At 33.5% G+C, this 22,514-nt stretch overlaps 1 protein-coding gene across 4 annotated transcripts in view; it reads right to left on the bottom strand.

Moving 5' to 3' along the window:
• Positions 1 to 222: 222 nt before the first annotated feature.
• Positions 223 to 22,514, bottom strand: part of TECRL (trans-2,3-enoyl-CoA reductase like) — a 97,879-nt gene continuing 75,587 nt past the window's right edge. For 2 of the 4 annotated variants that reach the window (XM_001501057.5, XM_070262406.1), the window contains exons 9-12: positions 10,717 to 10,774; positions 2,425 to 2,510; positions 1,851 to 1,896; positions 223 to 962 (exon numbers count right to left, since the gene is read on the bottom strand). In XM_001501057.5, the coding sequence (XP_001501107.1) occupies positions 835 to 962; positions 1,851 to 1,896; positions 2,425 to 2,510; positions 10,717 to 10,774 (318 nt within the window). In that variant the 3' untranslated portion in view covers positions 223 to 834. The remainder of the gene's footprint in view (positions 963 to 1,850; positions 1,897 to 2,424; positions 2,511 to 10,716; positions 10,775 to 22,514) is intronic. The other 2 variants (XM_070262408.1, XM_070262407.1) reach the window with 1 other exon arrangement.

Genomic DNA, 22,514 nt, shown 5'->3' with positions numbered 1-22,514 from the left:
ACACATGCACACAGTCTTTGAAAGGATGTAAGAATTAAAAATGTAAAAATAAAGCAAAAAGTCTTCCAACTCTGAATCTTAAAGAATCTCCAATGCATTCTCTCTTTATCATCACTTATAATCTATTTGAAATATATTCCAAAATATATATATTTCTATATAAATGAATAAATAATATATTTCAAACTATAATACATATTTTAAAAGACTTAACAAATAATGTCTAGAAAGTATTTTAACATTTTAATTGTTCTAATTTCAGAATGGTAGCATACATTACATATATTATGAATAAATAAGATACATGGCTATTTACAAGTATTTCATTTTCAATATAAGTAGAATTTTCACAAGAAATTAAACTAATAACATAGGACATTTGAAACTTCTCAATAACAAATTGAACAATAGAGAAGAAATTTAATTACTATCAAAATGTGTAAAATTCAAGTGATTCAAATGCCAAAACTTTTAAAAATATTTACTTTAGAATTCAGATATTTTCATTGTCTTAGACAAATAGTGTTATGAGATATTTAATGAAGTAAGAAAATCTTGTTGAAGAATCAATCCCTTAGAAATATACTGAATGTTATTTTTCTATTTTCTATGCTTAATTCTATTTTTCATTAGTTATATCTTTAATTTCTACTTTTAATCTGCCTCAAATTTATTACTCTAAATTTAGCTAAATTCTACTATTTCATATTTTTACTCAGTAGAAATACTGTTGTTTGTTAATTTCTGGAACATAATAATCATCTTAGACTAAGTCTAATTTAGTGAGTTTATATATTGCTTTTCTGTATATGAAATAAGATCACTTATTTTTTCTTACAATATGAATGGTATCATTGCTGATTTCCTACGCATGTAAGAGTTAAATTTCTTCAGATAAACCTTATGTTTCTTTTGTGCCCACAAAGACATCTGGATAGTCATCAGAAGTGTAAAAATCCCAACTGGAAGAAAAAAGAAATAATTATCTTTTCTTATTTCTATGATGGTTATAGTGAGTTATTCGAAGAAAAAACACTATCATATACAGCTCTTAAAATATTTTTCAAATGTTGCATATTTCTCTATCAATTTTCTTTACTCATATTCATTACCTAACATAATATATATTTAATCAATATTTGCTGCTAGATGAATAAACACAGAAAGGACAAAGCAGAGATCAAAATAAATAAACATTTTTTTATCTCACTGCCACAAAATACTCACGAATAAGGAATTTTTTAATCTCTTTGAATTTTTCAATAATAGTTTCCCATATGCACATAATATACCTGTACATACACACACACACAACAAACCTTATTAATTATGATTCAGAATTTTGTATGGTGAAACAAAGATGGGGTGAAATGGATATTATGCATATCCCTTCTAATACATTGAGTTCATTGCAACTCAACTTCTTCATGTGTGTTAAAATGCCCAGCATTCAAGATGGTACACGTCTGCTCCCAGACCTCCCATTACAGACACTCAGGGACACTTGAAGACATAGCACATACATATGTCTGTACACAGGCATGAGAGACAGTTTCAAGTGAAGTGAATTATTACCGCTACTGCTTTTTAACAAAATCTAGTTATTTAATGTATATATTTGGATGACATTTCCTAGCTTGAATTAAGTTGCAATTACATAGAGATACATAGTAAAAGATGTTCCAATATATTTTAATACTGCTAAAATATGCAAAATAAAAATAAAAATGAAAGCATAAAATCCTTTTGCAAATATGCAAAACTTTAGTACTATAGCAACTTGCCACCAGAAACCACTTCTCCTAAAGGTGCATTTACTTCAATTAATTGTCAACAAACCTAGATCTTACCTGGCAGTGTTTGTGTCATGACTGTGAAACTAATCCATGATCCAATCTGTCAGATTAAAACATAAATTAACAAATATCGATGGTTAATCTAGTAATCTGTTCACTGGTGGCATTAAACAGGTAACGTGAAAGCTCAAAACACAGTGGAAAAAATTATAGGTAGAAATAAATTTCCCCAAAATGTTAATTTCTCTGTTAAATATGATAAAGTCATAAATGATTCCATGAAACATTATCATATTGATGAGAAAATGGAGAACATTATTCCAAAAACTTTGATAAAAATTAAAACTCTGAAACATCTCAAGACATTTTATATGAAGATTACAAAAATGTTTTTAAATACAGATACATATATTTACAAATATTCCTTTTTCTGTAGGGAAAATTGTGGTTGACAAGTTCCAATTTCCTATGCCTATAACTTGAGTTGAAATCTATATCATAATCTATATCTCTACCTATATCTAGAGATAAAACATATATATATTAATCTATAATACATATAAAAACACAAACACATGCATTTAATATATCATCAAAGTTCAATTATCTACATACATAAATAGTGTACCTCATAGGTGTAGTTAGGACACGAAACCAGGAAAAACATCCATGTGAACGGGTTATAATTTGGACTTGGAAAACAGGCATTGTTTCCTTTTAGAAAGAAGTGCAAAATGTCAATGATGCTACATATTGAAAATTTGATCATATACTTATTACACAATTCTAAATGCCCTAGAACAAGTATATACTATGTGACATGTCATCATATATTTATAGAAACCTATTTCATGAATTTCGCAGAAGAGACCTAATTCCAAATGTTATGACCTTTTGACTCAAATAAAATACCTGTCATTTTCTGACCATGTCTACAGCTATGTTGCTGTAAAATTACAGAACACACCATGATAATCATCTCTTTAAGATTTTAAATGCCACAATATATAAATGTTATTTTGCATATCATAATAGTTGCAATAGTATTGCATACTAAGATTAACAAATGAATTTTCACAATGTATGCCTTTTCCTATTCCCCTTTAATGTCAACGAAGATATTTTTGGGTGAGATTATTAAATACCTCACACCTCTCTTTTTGTTAAATTAGTGAAAATCCAAAGGAAATCTTATAACAATGTCATTTATATCAAAAAGTGTGAAAATCTCTCATAAAAGGATTGCGGTGAATATCAGTAGAGTTAATATTCAGAAATAACGCATAAATTATTTCTGCTCAGCAATCAGGATAGTTATTTACAGCTCTCATTATATTTAGCATATTGTCACTTGATTTTTGTTAGTTATTTTTCGCCTTCCCAACTTTTTCAAGAAACCTTTTAGATAACAAATTTGTAATGACTTCAAGTTGCACTTTGAGCTGTGACATTTGTAAAAGTAAATATGAATTGTGAAATTATTGTTTATTCTCCACAGCAAGATTTAATCAGATAACACATCAACTAATCTCTTTTAGTTATGATTCTAAAGTCATAATGAAATGTCAGTATGTTGACTCCAAGACTGCGACTATTGTTGAAATATCAAAGTAAAAAATATACTAGATACTGTGCACTGCTCATTTCAAGATAAGGATAAATACGTAAGCCATTTAATACTACTAATTCTCTTGGTAACACTTATGTAAATGCCTTTGTATAATTTTCATATATTCATCAAAAGAAAGATAATGGAAGAACCTACCCACGTTACAGTAAATGAATTTCGGAAGTGGAAGACGCACACAAGATAATCTATCTGGGTTCAAGCCTCTAGTTTATGACTCTTCAGCCTCTGGAGATAGTGGAATTATCAGGGCCCACAAATGCAAATTTCTTCCAGATGTCGTTCATAGATTAAATAAACAGTGTCTTGTGACACACAAAACGTTTGTAGATAGATATCATCTCAAGTGTACATAGTTGCTGTTAATTGTAATAATACGTAAGTTTGTGTTACTAATTTAACATTTATATTCCCATGATATGTTTTCTCAATCTATAGTTACTATTTATAATAGAGCTTCTATTAAAAAAAAGTCTGAGGATTTTTTACATTACAGTACTGCACCATCCAAATTCTGCTTAAGGCATAAAGGGTTCATTCCAGAGCTTCAGGAGTGCTGCTGGCAGAGAACCCTCAACCCTCAGCACCCTCTATGAAGACTGACTGGCTGGAGGGCACAATGTTGTCCAAGGTCACACTCACTTTTTAGTTTAGCCTTTGTCCAATATGTGATTCATATGGCAAATTGATGACTCAACTCAGAACACCACTGATTATTCATCCCAGGTTTAGAATGCCCCATAGGTTCATCTGAAACTCTACTTGAGACTGTATTGCTCTCAACTTCCCACTCAATTCAAACACGATTTCTTTCTTCCCATTCAAAAAATCACTCCCTAACAAACCTCCTAAATGCTAATCTCTGTCTCAGCATCTGCATCCCATAAAACTGAACCTATAGTAGTTGACGCCAGGAATGGCCCAAAAAGCAGAGGCTGGAGTGACATTTTAGAGTTGAATGACCTGCTGAAGTACCTGCAATGAGTACCCCATCATTTATGGTAGGTGCAGAACCGATGGTTGCTGGTCAAGGTAGCTGTGCAAGTGTGAAACCTTTACCAGTGGTAGACTAGGATGTTTTACTGGTGGAAGTGAATGCTTTATTTGGTCCAATGGAATTAAGTGGTAATTACTATCAGTGTTCTCAACAAAGATGCCAAAACTGGAACTAATAATTCACAATTAAAAATCAAAGGTGAAAACTAGAGTATCTCCTTGGTGGCATACAATGAGAGAAAGGCAAAGAAAGCTGAAAACCAGGTCCAGGACTTAATTGCAAGAGTAGTCAAGCTCCGAAGAATATACAACTCCAGTCTAAAGCAGGTCTGCGAAGCCAAGGTCATTGTCCACAAAATCTTGGAGTACATAGATTTTCGTGAACTCCCTGTCTACAGAAGGGTCCCATCCTCCTTATTAAAGCTTAGCACACCTCCTTGCTTAAAGGTAATACAGAAGTCATTATGTTGCGGGAAAATCTCATCTAGGATCTTCTCCATGTCCCCTCTTAACACTTATGCTATAATTAGAATTGTATCACAATATAACCTATCTGAGGTTGTTCTGGTCTTAATAAGGAAAAAGGAATTATGCCCCAAAGAAGCTATAGGACCCAGCCAACATGAAAAGCAAATTAAAGGAGAATACATATGTGATGATTGGGTTCTGAGGGTGCTCGATAAGAGGGGCAAAATATAAAATTGGATAAGGGTAGGGTTATGTTGTTGGAGCACCGTCCTGGATGTAGAATTTAAGATAGCACAAGCACGCTAACACACATCTGGAAGCATGAATAAGGCAATGGCCCACAGTAACTGAGGCAGAAATGTCAGAATACCTATGGCAGGCAGAGAAAGAAGGTGTTAAATGGTTCAGAAAAGTGGGGATCTGGAGTAGATAGTCTATATAAGGCTGAAAATGGAAGCTGCTATTCTATCAGAGGAAAGTTTTTTCCATGCGCCATATTCCCATGTTCTTTCCCATATTCTGTTGCAGCATCTAGAGGATACACCATTTTCCAAAGCTTTAAGGAATGTGTTAATGAAAGGGCACCACCATCATTAAGATTCGTGTTGGCTCTCTGCAGTTCCAGGGGGACTGTAAGTGATGTCACCTAGAACTGGGATTTCTAGCAGTGATTGGGATTAAAGGATCCCTCCTCCCCCAAATCAAAGCCAATTCTGGTTGCACTTAATTGTCATAAGTCAGAATGAGTGGTAAGTTCAGAAGAGGCTTGAGCCACAGAAAGTTGGATCCACAGAAAAGCTCATTAAAAGAACACAGTGTTCCTGGAGGCTAGATTGATGGATGCTCCACAATGCTATTTCTGAATTTAGACAAGCAAAATAATTTGGAAATGAATAGTTCAGAGACTTCAGGCACCTGGCCCACTATAAAATTCTCTATTTTTTTCCAAGTTTTTTGACTTGAATCAGTTGTAAGACGCTAAACTCATTGATGGAAGAACAGTCTAGAAGCCCAGGAAGAAACAGTTTGAAAAAGGAAAACAAGTAACATGATAACGATTCTCACATTCCCTCACTAGAGAACGTCACTAAATGATCTATAGACATTTGTTTGGCAAATTGTATACCAGTGGAAGTAGAATATCCCTACATTTCAAGGACTGTTAGACACAGTGAGTCCACCAGGTCCAAAGTTGTCATTCCCCCAGAAACTGAATGGATAATTGGACTATACATACTTTGTAGATTGCACAACCTCCATATTGATTTCTTGGCCTTTGGAGTAAGAGTTAATAAAGTGAGGAAAGGCAAGTGGAAGCCTCTGAAATCGCACTCCTTCTTCAGTAAATATAAAGCAATAGTGTATCCCAGGGAGAGCTTAGTGCCACACTTAAAGTCTAAAGTATGCTTGAGTTATATCACCATTTAATTAACTTCTCTAGGCCCTGCAAGAGCAAGACTCTATTTTGGAAGATGACAGTGAGACCTGCAAGCTTGATCAAACATTATCCACCATTGCAAGTGATTACCAGATATGGTATCTTTGCTAAAGCAGATTAACCCAGGCTTGGGTATATGGATATAGCCACTGAATTGACAGATGTGTTTTTTTCTGTCTCTATTAGAAAAGAATAATTTACTTTTCCTTAAAATGGACAAGAGTATACATTTTCAATTTTTTTCTAGGACTGTTTTAATACTCCTGCCCTCTCTCATAAAATAGCTCAAGGAGACCCTGACTGGTTGGACATCTCACTGAAAATCACACTCTTACACTATACCATCAACATTATGCTCTTCATACTCCATGAGTAAGGAGTGGCTTGCATGTTGGTGGCTTTGGTAAGACATGCATGGGCCACAGGAGGTGGGAGGGCTAACAAACACAACAAAGTTTTAGGGGCATCAGTAAAATGTTTTGAGGCCAAAGGATTGTGAGCATGGCCTCCAAAACAGAGGAAATATATTGCAATCTCTACCTCCCACCAGTAAGAAGAAAGCAAAATGCCTTGTAGCCTCTTCTAGTTAGGGAGGTATCATATTACACACCAGGAAAATCTACTTTGAACCATACACCATGTAGCACAAAAAGCTACAATAGTTTGTTAGGGCTCAAGGCAGAAACTTCCAGCAGGCTCAAGTTTTAGTGAAAGCACTCCTACATTTGGGCCTTGAAATTAGGTAGATGCTCTAGATTAAACTTGTCAGTGGTGGGAAAAAACTGTGTGGAATTTATGGCAAGCCCAATGGGATAATCATAATGCTGAACTGTGGTATTCTGAAGCAAGGCCCTGCCATATGTAATGGAGAATCATAGTTCTTTGAGAAAACAGTCCTGGCATGCTCTTGAATCCTGGTAAAGATTAAGAGCCTATTCTAGGAACAATGACCATGTGGCCCTAACTTCGTTATAAGCTGAGTTCTGTTAGACATAGCAAGTCATAGGTTGAGTAAGACTAGCAATAATCGATTACAACATGGAAGTGGTATATTCATAGTGAAACATAAGTAGGACAATAAGGTACAAGCAAGATGCACTAGCAGGTAGTCTAGAAAACCATGTTATCCACCACTGTTGAACAAATGTGTCTCATTTGATTCACCTACATCCCCAGTCCAGGGATCCCTTAAGGTCAGCTGAAAAATGAGGAGGAGCCTGAGCATCGTTTAGGGATGAGCTGGCTGGTATGTGGGTATAAGCCAAAAATGCCTGGCAGCTGCATTATGGTCACGTCCAGGGGTCCCCTTAAAAGACAATAGTGGGCAGGGGGCTAATTCTCCTAACGGGCAGAGTTTCAAGCGTTGAAAGAGATATACCCAAGGCTATGATATGCGTGGAATCACAGGCAGTGTCAAATGGACACACAAGTCAGAAATTTCCATGAATATAAGAGTAGGCATGAAGTGTAAAGATCTTTGTATCATACATTAATGTCCAACAGGGAGTATCAATAATGGAAGAGACAGTAAACAACACATAGAAAAGATGACTCAATGTCAGGCAAGCCTCTGTAATAGACTGTTCCATTGCTGGAAAATGGCTGATTTAGGAGAGTATAGTGGCAGGAATGGAAGCTGTTCTTAGCATGGGCTCCCACTTACCAGGGCAGATCTACCTACTACTGTTGACAAATGTCCAAACTGCTAGCAAGAAAGAACAACAGGGAGACCGTAAAAAGGCATCATTGCTCATGGAGACTAACAAGTAACCTGATGGCAAGGTGATTTATTAGACACCATCTATTCTGAAGGGGGGCAGCAATTCACACTTGCAGGAAAAGAGACATTCTGTGAATGGTTTTTCCTTTCTTTCCTTCAGCTCCTGAGTCAATCCTGTTATCCAAGGTCTTACGTAATATTTGATCAATTAACATATCTTCCAAAACATACTATTAGCTTAAGGAATCCACTTTTCAAAAAGGAGGTACAGGAGAGGGTCCATAACCATATCATATCAAATACAACATGATCAAGAAGTTGTCAAACTAATGGATTGACGAACTGGTCTATTGAAAGCATAGCTAAGGTGCTGACGTAGGGGCAAGGTACATCTTTAAATCAACTACAAACTGTAACTTATAGTTGAACGGGGATCTTCCTGCATCCTATTACAGAACAGTCTTCATTTGGGGATAAAGATCTTAAAATCTGAAGACCTAGAGTTGTGGAGGTGGAAGCGCTACTGTTGACAGGGTAATTGACTGTGATCTTGAAGAGGAAGTATGCCTGCTGTTATCCATTGAGGTAAGGAGAATAGATTTTGCCTCTAGTACTTGGATACCTCTTGGTACTCCCTTGACCCATGGACAAGGACCACATCCGTGTTCTGATAAGTACACAGGAATGGAATCTCAGACTCTCAAGATGAAGGTCTATATCATGCCAACAGATAATCCCTGAGATGTTAAATGTGCCAGTTGAGGGTGAAGGAAATCTAGGAGTTTGTTGAAGAGGAAACTAGTGCAAATCAATTGTTATACCAAGACACTCTGCAATGGTAATTTCCCACCAGCATGTCTTTTAAAATTTCCCCAAAAAGAAAGGCCCAGTAGCATCCTGGTGGGCTTTTCCCAGAATGTATACAAAAATGTGGATCTGTAAAAATAGAAAGTGATAGCTATATAGAAGATAGAGACAGATGTAACATATGTATAATTTAACCCCACCACTCCCCTACAGTCTGCAATGTAATGAAGTGAATTTTAAAACTGTAGTAAAACTTTCTAGAACTAAAAAAGACATGAATCAACCTGCTTAAAGATTACATCATGTCCCTGGGAAAATTGATCTGAGATAATCAACTCTAAGACACTCTACAAAATTAATAGACTTTAGTGATAAAGAAAAAGTCTTGTGAGTCGCCAGACAAAAAAAGAATCCCAATTAACAAAGGAGAGAAGAGTAGATTGGCATCTAATTTCTCAAGAGCAACATATAAAGCAAGATAAAAGGTGAAATAAACACATACACACAGTACTTCTCACATGAATAATTTCAAAGTCATATTTGACTTAAAATTTTCATTTTCAAATAATGACACCATATTCCAGATAGATAAAGAACCCTGAGCGAGGTCACATTGTTAGAGAGTCAGAGTCAAGACTAAAATTTGTGATATTCATAACGTTGATAATATTAGCATTTTTATGGGATTGTATTGTGTTTTGCTTCTACACTGAAAATAAATCAGATTATGAGAAGTTTTTCATCTGGGCTTCACATACCCCCAAAGAGAATTCAGTGCCTCTATGAGTTTAGATCAGATAAAAATGGCTTCCAACTTCTTAATGAAATGCATGCTTTACTTCAACACAAATGCAGAAAACAAACCCAAATAGCATTTGATTAATCTGTTAACTTTTTTCCATCAAGAGAAAGTACATATATTTTCAAATCTTATTTCTGTTGTTTGGATATCCATATATATAATTTATGGTCACCAGTACTCAAAAACTGAAGTAGTTATCACAGTGTTATTTAATGTTGTAGTAAGAAATATATTATTATATTACAACATTTTTCATATGTTCAAAAGTATTCCAATATAATAAATTTCCTTTGTAATTCTATGTATTTTATTATATGAAAAAATTATTCTGGAAAGTGTTTCATATGCTTTATCAGCCTGCCAGAAATGTGAGAGGCAAGAAAATGTTAAGAAATTCAGGTAGAGATTAAAACACACTTGAAAAGACAAATGTGCCTTTATATTTTCAGCTCAATTGATAACAACATGAAGTCCAAATGTTGGCCATTGTTATCTGAAATGTATAATTAAAATATGTATCATTTACAATAATCAGCTGTGAATCCCTACCCATAATTGAGCCAGAATGAAAGGATTGATTTATCCAAGATATCTTTAAATGATTTGGATACTAAATTCTTTTGAATGCTTTTAACTAATGATCAAATTACAAATGCCTTCCCAGGCATTGCTTGTATCAATTATTGGGCAAATTAGATCAAAATTGAGAGCTAAGCTAAGCAATTTGGATATTTATCAACAGATTTCATATCGCTTCACTTCCTAATCATGTGTTTATTTTTTCACATATTTGTGAGATTGTTGTTTTGGGTGTGTTGGGGGGGAGTGTGGTGTGGTGGGTGTGTGTATGCACACTTCATTTTAGAGAAGTTATTATTAGAGCATATGATTTGGTTCAAATATTTGGAAAATTTAGACATGAAAAGGTAAGGATTGGGATATACTATCTTAAATCTTCTCAACTATCACTATTTCCCTTTTAAAAATTGTTGATTTAAGGCTTTTAAAAATGATAATTAACATAATTCACTCTAGAGAAGATTAAAAGGAAAACAGACTAACCTGTGTGATTGGGATGAGCCAATACAACGTTGATGAAATGATTTCCAGCTTCACAAATCTGCAAAACATTTTAGCCTTTTCAGTGTGATATACCTATGCCTCTTAAAAAATGTATTCTGTATATAAATATCCACATAATATATTAATCTCAAAGGTTTAATAGATAGATTAGTACTCCAATTGCAAGGAGAGGAAATTTTGTGTTATAACAATGAAAGAAGCCGTTTGTAGGCATATATAGAATCAAAATAATGAGTCATACTGAGTTAGAAATCCTCAAGATACTCTTGAGCCCATTTGATAACCGGATTCAAATTGCCTGGTTAATCAGGTTGTGCTGATTATCTGCTCTGTACTTGTTATAGTGGGGAGATTTTCATGCCATGAAGAGACACGTCATGTTGCTGTGGATAGATTGAACGTAGGTTTACATATCGTAGGTTTATTAACACAGTAGCAGCCCTTCTACTGCAAGGTTGGTAGTTTGGTTTCCAGCTTATTTCAGCTCAATTTAGAAAATGCATTGTAAGTAATACTGTCCCACAGAGACAATTGCTGCCTGTCTGTCATCTGACCCGTTGATCATGTACACTTCACTCATCATCCCTGTTAATAGGCCACTATGAACTTCTAAGAATCTCAAGCCTTACCAACATCTCCTGGGGCTATTAATGCTCCCAATTTGCAACAAGTATCCTCAGAAGGTAAGATCTTTTGTCTGCCATATATACCTTATCTGATTTAACACAAAGTATGTATTCAACATATAAATTCTATGTTATTAATAACAGATTATGTTATCCAAAATCTCTACTGTCGAGACTCAATTTTTCACTATAATATCATAAATTGAACACCCTTAATTCAATTGAACACCCATCCCATAAATTGAACATGCTTCTAACTCAGTGCCTTTAATGCTGTTAATCTCTTAAAGTTTATCTGGTTTTGTTCTTTTCAACAAATAGCGTATGCATGGAACAATATTCCTATAACTGTACAGGAGGCTCCTAGTTTCTCAAGTTTTAATTAGGAATGCGAATATGAGTTTTGCATTTTCAGATAATGATTTTACAGTTGAAATTATTCACGTGTGAATGTGGTTAAGAGTGTGGGCTTCTGGTTGGATGGACTTGTGTTCGAATCCTGCATCTTTCACTTACTCTTTGTTAGAGATTAGGTGATTTAGATATTTGAAATTTCATTTCTTCACCTAAATGTGAATAGTAATTCCTATCTCATAAGTATGTTATATGATGATTAAATGGAATCAAGTATCTGACGTGAATTGCTCAATAAAGTTATTATAATTTTAGTTACCAATGTCATCAATAAAAACTTCTCCAGAGAATTGTCCTGCATTGATCTCACTGCTCTAAATTTCTATCTCACACATTATCAACACCATAAAACACATAATTACCAAATTAATGAGTTATTATATGTCCATTTGATCTTCATATTTTTTGTTCATCTTTCAGTCCAGACACTATGTCATACTTAATTTTCATCACTCACAGTGCCAAACACAAAATGGGATATATGAAAAAAGTATTTATTAATAAGCAAATTAGCTTACCAAATCTTTTGTTAACAAAGCATATTTTAGAAATTATGGTTTTTCTTCTGGTGAAACATGTTTAATTTGTGATTATCAATATTTTTTACACTCATTCAACCATCAAAATACTTTCTTTTTCCTACATATCACAACAAAACTAAATCTAAAAACATTAATCATCTACCCATAGTACATGATATGAATAAAATAGCATTTTGGTTTCAGTTAGAGCAGGAGAGTAACCTTACACTAATGCCATAATTGATTATTAGGTGCCCCTTGCCCAACCCAATCAGTAGTGAAACTGATGAAAAGTTTATCTATATACATTCTGGGTGTAGAGAGAAAAAATCACCAACTATATCTATATGCTTAGAGATGTTTAGTTTATCATAAACTAAACAGCTCCCTAATGGATTTTAAAGAGCAATTGTGACTCTTTGTAATTATCACCTTAAGCCTTAGCTTTAAAACTCTGAGGAATAAGTGAGTCCAAGACAGTTTGAAAACTAATAAACCTAGACAAAAGTGGTTGATATAATCTCCTCTTGGGTCAAGCCTGAGTAAGATTAGAAAATTTAGTCAGTGCTATAAAACTCAATATATGGTTCTATCATTGATTAAATTTCAGCAGCACATTAAATGCAAAACACTAGCACATTTGTCAGCATGATGTATACATTTCTTCTGGGTTAACTCTTACCTAAATTAGATGTCTCCATTTGTCATATTATATGTTAACAAAATAATTTAATAAATAAAATTTGGGGCAGTTACTATCATTAGGTTTGATTTACATTATTTAAATTTTAAATTATCTTAAATAATAAAACATGTAGGTGCTATCTACTATGAACCACGTCTAGTCCCTATGTAACAAAGATGGTAAAGGCATTGTAGGCAATAAGTACACAGAAACATACAAAAAGAAATACTAAGAAAACATTGTCCAGATATATTAAGAAAGAAATAATATTTAAACATTATATGTAAGAAGAACCATTTTTCTGCATTACAGTAGTAGAACAAATGAATTTGAAATTATTTCATTTGGTTTGCTCAAATACAAATTGGCAATTTCCCACAATTTCACTTTTTTTCCCAAAACGTTTAATCTAATTAATAAAAGAGCCTATATTTTCCAAACACACTCACAAAAGAGAGAGAAGCAACCACATGACATTGCCAGAACAGCCTTAGTTGTAAAGAACAACATGGCTTAGATTTAAAAAGTCACTAAATGCCTGTTGCACAATGTAAATGAACTTAACATTACTGATCCATACACGAAAAATGATTAAGATGGTAAATTTTATATTTGTTATTTTTACAATAAAGTCTTTAGGTATAAATGTTTTAAATGAGAATGAACTTTAACATGGTAAATAATGAAAATTCAAATGGACTTTACATTTGGATGCATAGGTGTGGCTTAAAGTAAAACTTTTTAAATGTTCATTTATACTTATTTTAAACAATCTTTAGTGAATAATTTGATTACTTGTTGCTTCACAATGGCATTCATTTGAGCAATAGCAGGATGTCAATGATTCAGTAGTCTGTTCTACATTCTTGAGAGTAATCATTATATGAATAAATAATACGAAATTGTCAGCTAATATAATTGAAAGAATCAGTGTTTACATGTGAATATCATCTTTTCTTAAATGCTTTGATTTAGAAAGTAAATGGAAATACTTTTTCTCAGTATCCTTAGTACTCTCAGTTCTCTGACATTTCAATTTTATTTTTAATCAGTACTACTAAATATTTAACAATGTACAGGGTAGGAGGTGTCAGATTAATAGTCTGCAAAGGACTTTAGTTAACGTATTAGAAGTGATGTATCTTTCCTCACATTGTGCTCTACAATTTTTTCTGAAAATATCCCCCATTAAATCCCACTGTATCCAGATTGAAAGATACAACTGGATCAGAACACATGGAATTTCAGTAGTAAAGATGCTTTCTGTTAACTGCTACTTACTGTACCTTGGTCAGTAACATTTGTCATGTGTCAAAGATGCTAATGACTAATGACGAAAATGAGACAGAGGGAGGCCAACTGGCAGAGACCCACTTTTACAGAATTACTGTGTTGTTCTTCCTTACAAACTTCATTAAGTCAAGCTTTCTCTCCTTTAAATAAGTGAAAGTGATGTTTCCATAGAACAAAATCCAAACACCCTAATATAGACTTTGTAGCCATCAAGTAGTCAGGCTCTGTCATTTGTCTTAGTGAAATCCTTTTGGTTTCTACAGCAAAAATAAGGAATCTTTATTCTGTGATCTCATAATATTTTTATAGGAATGAAAATGATGTATGTAATTTCTGTATATTTCTGTTCCCCCAGTTTTATATGCACTATTATTATTAATTATTGACAGATCCAATATCTTATAATTTTATCGTTTGAGCAATATGGTAATCATTTTATTAATTTCTTTGAAATATAGAATCTGCTAAAATATTTCTAACACTCATAATCTGGTTTGTTTTGAGTTCAAGCTATTTTTATTTTCTCTATTTATAATGATAATAATGACAACAATAATTATATCTTTTATTTACTTTACCTTAATCAATATTTCAAAAATAATGAAAATCCTGGCTAACTACATGAATACAGAAAGTTTCACCTGTGAAATGTATCAACTATTCTGATCTTGGGAAGTTAGTTTCTATTTTAAGGGATAAGGCATATTCCCTAGACTGATATAATATTTGATAATATAAGCCAATATTACACTGTCTTAGTATTCATAATCCTTATGATAATTTATATTACTATGCTCATAAATTATAGAACTTTATTCTAATTCCTAATCTCTACTCATTTATTATGAAACTCACTTATATACATTTCTATCAAAAAATTAATAAGGAGGAGCCTGGCCAGTGGCACAGTGGTTAAGTTCATGCTCTCTGCTTCAGAGGCCCAAGGGTTCATGGGTTCAGATCCTGGGTGCAGACCTAGCACTGCTCGTCAAGCCACACTGGCAGTATCCCATATAAAACAGAGGAAGAATGGCATAGATGTTAGCTCAGTGACAATCTTCCTCAAGCAAAAAGAGAAAGATTGTCAACAGATGTTAGCTCAGAACCAAGCTTCCTCACAAATAATAATAATAATAATAAGGATAACATGCATTCTGTTTCAGAAGAAATATATTCAATATGTTAACTAAGGGTTTAACAGAAAATATATACATATTAACTAATACTTTATTTTTCACAAAGACTTTATTTTTTTATATCAGTTTGAAGTTCACAGGAAAATTGAGAGGAAGGTACAGAGATTTCCCATATATCCTCTGCCAACAAACACATAGCCTCTCCCATTATCAAGATCTCCACCAGAGTGGTCCATTTGCTGCATGAACCTATGTTGACACATCATAACCACCCAAAGTCCATAATTTACATCATGGTTCACTCTTGATATTGTACATTCTACTGGCTTAGAGAAATGTATGACATATTTCTATCATGGTATCATAGTATTTTCACTGCCCTAAAAATCCTGTGTTCCTCCTGTTCATCCCTCTTCCTTCAACCCATGGTGATCATTGATATTTTTCGTGGTCTCCATAGTTTTGCCTTTTCTAGAATGTGATATAGTTGGAATCATACAGTATGTTGCCTAGTCAGATTGGCTTATTATGCTTATTAATATACATTTAATGTTCCTCCATATCTTTTCATGGCTTGATAGCTCATTTTACTTTAGCACTGAATAATATTGCATTGGCTGGATGTGCCATGGTTTATTTATCCATTCACCTACTAAAGGACATCTTGGTTGCTTCCAGTTTGGGCAATTATGAATGAAGTTGATATAAATATCCATGTGCAGGATTTTCTGTAGGCATATGTTTTTAAGTCCCTTGGGTAAATACCCAGGAGCATGGTTGCTGGATTGTATTATAAGAGTATGTTTAGTTTTGCAAGAAACCACCAAACTTCTTTCAAACTGGCTACACCATTTTGCATTCCAACCAGCAATGAATGAGAGTTCCTATTTCTCCACATCCTTTCCAGCATTTGGTGTTTTCAGTGCTCTAGATTTTGTCCATTCCAATTGATGTACAGTGGTATCTAGTTGTTTTAATTTGCATTTACCTGGTGACATATGATGCAGAACATCTTTCCATATGTTTATTTGCCATCTGTATTTCTTCTTGGTAAAATATCTGATAAAGTCTTGGCCTATTTTTTAATTGAGTTGTTTGTCTTCTTATTGTTGAGTTTAAGAGTTCTTTGTATATTTTGGGTAATAGTCCTTTATCAAATGCATCTTTTGCAAATATTGTTTTCCTTGTCTGTGCCTGTCTTCTCATTCTCTTGAAACTGTCTTTCACAAGGCCGTTTTTAAGTTAATGAAGTAGCTCATCAATTATTGATTTCATGGATTGTGTCTTCAGAGTTGTATATAAAAAGTCGTCACCATACATAAAGTCATCTAGGATTTCTCCTGTGTTATCTTCTAAGAGTTTTATAGTGTTGAGTTTTACATTTAGGCCTGTGATCCATTTTGAGTTAACTTTTGTGAAGGATGTAAGGTTTGTGTCTAGATTCATTTTTTTGAATGTGGATGTCTAGTCATTACAGCACCCTTTGTTATGACTATCTTAACTCCATTTTATTGTCTTTGCTCTAACCAATACATTTGACTTTTGAAAATAAGTAATTGTAGGATTTTAAGAAAAAGTTCAAATATTGCATTTATATTATTGCATGATGTGAAAAAGAAATTTTAATAGTTATTTTATGAATTTATTTGTGGCATGAAACTAATATTTTATTGTATAAACAGCTATAAGAGATGATATTTTCACTCAATAAGTTGTAACCCAAACTATTTGATTTTGGAATTTATTTAATGTTTAAAATAATTTATTTTATATCTGTGGTCTACCTCATTACTACAATTTTGGAAATACCTGAATTATTTTTTTAATCCATAGAGCTTTCATGAAATATTATATAACACAAGAATGTGCATATACAGTACAAAAATATAGTATAAGAATGGCCCAAACAATAAAATTTTAAAAATAAGGATATTTTACATATACTAACTCTGTAGTTAATTATTATTAAAAACACACTTTTAGTGACTGTCTTTTCAGCCATTATTTTTATATCATTTTTATATTATACATTTTAACAATAACAATTTTTTTGGTTATAATAGCTGCTGGTTTTAATTGAAACCATTACTATAGTCAGGAGTAACTAAGTTTTAACTGAAGAACCCATGGTAATTATAGTAAAATAATAAAATATAATATTTGCATTAATTTTACATCATTTTTTTAAACGTGTTTTCCAAATAAATTATTTAAGAAGCAGTGACTCCAATCAAATTTAAGTATAAAGCTTGAGTCCTATGTATATAATTAAAAGATAGTCCATGGATTTGAGAGGAAAGTAGAATGGCAAATGATGAGAAAACATAGAGGCCTAGATTTTATTTTAAATCTTCAATGAAAAGTAAATGTAAATCTTGTTATCGGTGGTTATCAATAGTAGGCAAAAGATCAGAGAAAAAATTGTCCCAGCTAAACCTGAGCAGACTGCTGAGAAGGAAAGCACTCACATTTGGCACCCTTTTCTTCCCTCCTTCATCTCATCCACAAATACCAAACATTCACAAGCATTTTCCTAGCCTTTCTGTGGTTTCCACAACTGCAGCCAACTCACCTCTACCGTTATTAAATATTATAATATATTGTCCCCAGCATCTCCCCTAATCAAAAACTACACTTCTATGCTCAAGCTCCTTCTCAGTTAAACGTTACAAGACAAGGTGTGACTACTTGACAAGAGCATAATTTATTCCTTTCCAAGAATATTTGCTTTTAATAAAAAATCTTAACCTAAATGAGTGGATAACCAATGGTGAGACTAGAGCCAGAGAGACAAAACCAGGGAGAAGAGTTATTTTCAGTACTTTGCAAACTATGCCTTAGATGTTATTATCTATTCCTCTCATTTTCCCCCTCATTGAAGACAGTAAGAAAGGCAAGAAAAATCCTTTACGGGTGAAATGCTCCTTGTACAGAGAACTGACAAACTATAATTGCCTCTGGAGAGTAAAAATAAGGTTGAGAGGAAGAGTGGATAAAGAAAACAGGATTGTTATTAATAAAATCAATTACTAAAAATTATAAAATCCATTTGTTTTGCAGTTGTGATTTTGGTGTTTTGATTTGTTGCTTTGTGGGTGGGGTTGGTTTCAGAAGATGAAGAGGAGTCATAGAAATATGAACAGGCTGGATTATAGTGTGTCTCCACAATATTTACAGCAGAAAAACAAAGTTATATCTAAAAGTTATAGGGAAAAATATTCTGATGCCTTTCTAAATTTGCCTGTATTTGATTCTACTTGTTTGATTTTTCCCTTGTAGATTTTGTGATGCCAGAACATATCTGAGGGAACGAAGTGGTGTTGAAAGACAGAAAAAATGTACCAAAGGAAGAGGTGATACAATACTTTTCAGAATATAGTATAAATGTGTCAAAACTCACCAAAATCAAAGATTTTCCACAAGGAATTTTTACGTAACTTTAGAACATACTAAGTATGTATTGTGAAGTGTGGTGTTTTGCCTACAATATATTTTTAGTGTAGTAGGAAGCTCAGAATAGCAGTAGAATGAAAACACAGGGAGCAGAAAAGAAAATTATGATTATTTATTTATTTGTTTATTTTGAGGAAGATTAGCCCTGAGCTAACTACTGCCAATCCTCCTCTTTTTGCTGAGGAAGATTGGCCCTGAGCTAACATCCATGACCATCTTCCTCTACTTTATACATGGGACGCCTACTACAGCATGGCTTTGGCCAAGTGGTGCCATGTCCGCACCCGGGTTCCAAACTGGCGAACCCCGGGCCACTGAGAAGCAGAATGTGCGAACTTAACCGCTGCGCCACTGGGCTGGCCCCAGAAAATTATAATTATTAATGGTTAGTGCAGAAAATGGATGATTCACACATGAATAACTAAGAAGTATAACCATATTTAACATGGTTCTAATATATTATCTTCTTACCAGGTAATAATCTGGCTCTACGTAGCAACTATTTTTCTGAAGTAAGGCCAGTTCATTTCAATGGTAACGGTGAGAGTGATATGCCTTCCAACTTTCTGTGTCCCTTAATGAGGTGCTTCAGAAGTGTGGTTTTCTATGTAGTTTTCTTTGTTATTTTATGAAAAGAGAACCTTCTAACAAAGTACCAAACATAAATCAAGGGCGTAAAAGAAACAATGCTGTAGATTAGTGTCTTGGCTGAGGGCATTTTATGTTACACCAAAACACAGAAGTCTGAGGTCGAAATGTTTAGTTACAACTTCACTCAATTTAGAGAAACTCACACCCATTGGTTTGCTGGTTGGATTAAATGCCAGATACAACAAAACACAGTTTGCTCCTCTGCAACATCGAGAGGTGTCTCTCTGAGTTCATTTCTTCTGCTTGAAGTAAATGAGATGTCCCCATACAACACATGTGCATCAGATCACCCCACACTGCTCCTCCAAGGATTTTTAGTGGAACTGCCTATCACTTAGAAGTGACGGGAAAGCACGGGGATACTTGTATTATATAATTCTCTACAATTTTTCATTTAACAAGGGCCTCTAAAGTTTTTACTTTGATTTTTTTTATGGTCCACATTTAAATAAAATTGTATTTGTAGGGGAAGGATACTGATTGAATGGTTAATTATCGTTGCTTCTAGTGATGGAATTTTGTATTATTTAAAATCTGTATGCCATTTTATGTTGCTTGGAATTTGTATGTATTATTTTTATAATTAAAAAATTAAATAAAGCTATTTCATTATGAGAAAACAGCTCAGGGTATCCTTTGAGGCCTACTTTACGCGTACATTCTCCAGAAAGCTTTCTTCGATCCACTGTCCATTCTACCCTCAGACTCGAATGGGAGCCCTGCCTGCTTTATACTCTTGGCGTCACATGGCCTTCCTCACCCTCTTAAACTTCTGGTCTTTTTTTTCTTTCTTTTTTCTTTTCCTTTGTTGCTCAGTAATTACTGAGCAAAACCAACTTTAAATAAATCAAGCTTTTTTTTCTTATGCTGAGAGTACATAGATCAATAAATGAAAAGCAAGTAGTTTACAAACATAACATTTTATTAGCAGAATAATTAGCAGTTGCAATTATGACAGTTTCTCCTTGAATTTTATATTGTATGATTGACTCATGAATTTCCCCTTTGTTTCTTCTTTATAATAATTGATTCTATTATACACTGGTAATTTTTTTTTTTTTGAGGAAGACTAGCCCTGAGCTAACATCTGGCAATCCTCCTCTTTTTGCTGACAAAGACTGGCCCTGAGCTAACATCTGTGCCCATCTTCTTCTATTTTATACGTGGGACACCTACCACAGCATGGCTTGCCAAGCGGTGCCATGTCAGCACCCAGGATTCAAATAGGTGAACCCCAGGCCGCAGAAGCAGAAAGTATGCACTTAACTGCAGTGCCACCAGGCCAGCCCCTAATTTTTTTTGTTTTTGCTTGAGGAAGATTAGCCCTGAGCTAACATCGTCGCCAATTCTCCTGTTTTTTCTAAGGAAGATTGGCCCTGAGCTAACATCTGTGCCCATCTTCGTCTACTTTTAATATATGGGATGCCTGCCACAGCATGCTTTGATAAGCGGTGCGTAGGTTCATGCCTAGGATAGGAACCAGTGAACCCCGGGCTGCCAAAACAGAGTGCTGGAACTTAATCACTCACCACCACGCCCGCCTTATGCTAGTAATTTTGATATAAAATAATTTGAAATGCATTGGACTTAAAAGCAGGTTGCTTATTGTTTCAAAATCATTTGTATATGTATTATTTGTAATAAATCCTTAAGGTAAACACTTATACATTCAGCTATTATGAATGAAAACATTAACCTTGAAATATAGAATGTTACACTCACAATGATATGGCAGGCATCTTCAATTTAGGTGATTATACACAAACTTGATCAACTCATTAGTTGTTACTTTCTGTATTAGAATCAATTCTGAAAAACTTATATATTAATATCATTATTACTTGTAAAAATTGTGTGTTCTGCCTACATTGATCACTATTAAGAAATTACAGAGCTAGCAGGCTTTTTTAATTTATTATCACAACTTACAATTTTAAGAGCCACTGTGGCCCTTCTGTCTAATTTCTAAATTTCTATTTGCAATGGAATACAATTACACTCAAAATTCTGACTTTAAAATAAGCTTTTTCCATATATTCAATACTGTTTATACTTAGAAGCACAAGTTAGTCTTTTTATCTTAATTTAAGTCTATAACTGAAACAGACAATGCTTGTTCTATGCTCAGAGATGTGGAATTAAAGTTATCACATTTACGTGCTACGTCTGTATTGGACATAGTCTACGCCACTATTTATCAGTATTTGCATAGTTTGGCATCTTGGTCCTTACAAGACAGCAACTGCGTGATAAGATTTTACTAGTTGCTTAATTCTTCTTCTTAATATTAAGTTTCGCCCTGGGGACTATATAAAATAGCATTAATTAATAAAGGCATGAATGACGGAGAAGAAATAGTAGCTTAATAAGGAAGCAGAGTTTTCAAAAGTCTTTGGAGGAAAAATATATATTGCAAACTATTAGAATTTTGCTTGTTTCCAATTATGATTCTTTTCACTTTTCAAGAAAAATATTACAACTATTATAATACATAATTTTGTAAAAGCTACAACTTTTCTTAAAATTTTTCTTTTGTTCTAGAGCCATGGATTCATATCCACACCACATTTGAGAAAAGGAAAGAAATAAAATATATTATATAAAATGGGAGCTGTGTAAATAGTTACACAAAAATAAATAAGAGTAAACAACTTGCCAAAAAAGTAGTGGATGATTTCATAAGGAAGAGAAAAATGAGAGAAACAATCAGATATTAATCTAAAAATATATCTAAATAAAGACCAAGTATGTGATTATTATTTTGTTAATCCATAAATTCATTCTTCCATTTGCTCAAATTAACTAAGTGGTTAATATAAAGAGAACATTAGACTTGGTGCAACGTAAGTTAGCAATAAACACATCAAAATAAATAACTGCAGACTTTCTGTCCATGAACAATATACACATATCAAAAACTAAAAGGTGGTGACATATTTACAGTATATTTGCTTAAAAATTTCTAAATAAAGAAGTGATTTTTTGTTATTTATTCAAG

The sequence above is a fragment of the Equus caballus genome, chromosome 3 (assembly GCF_041296265.1).
Source record: "Equus caballus isolate H_3958 breed thoroughbred chromosome 3, TB-T2T, whole genome shotgun sequence".
Lineage (NCBI taxonomy): Eukaryota > Metazoa > Chordata > Mammalia > Perissodactyla > Equidae > Equus > Equus caballus.
The sequence above is the reverse complement of the archived record's forward strand: the minus strand, read 5'-3'. Positions and strand labels throughout refer to the sequence as shown.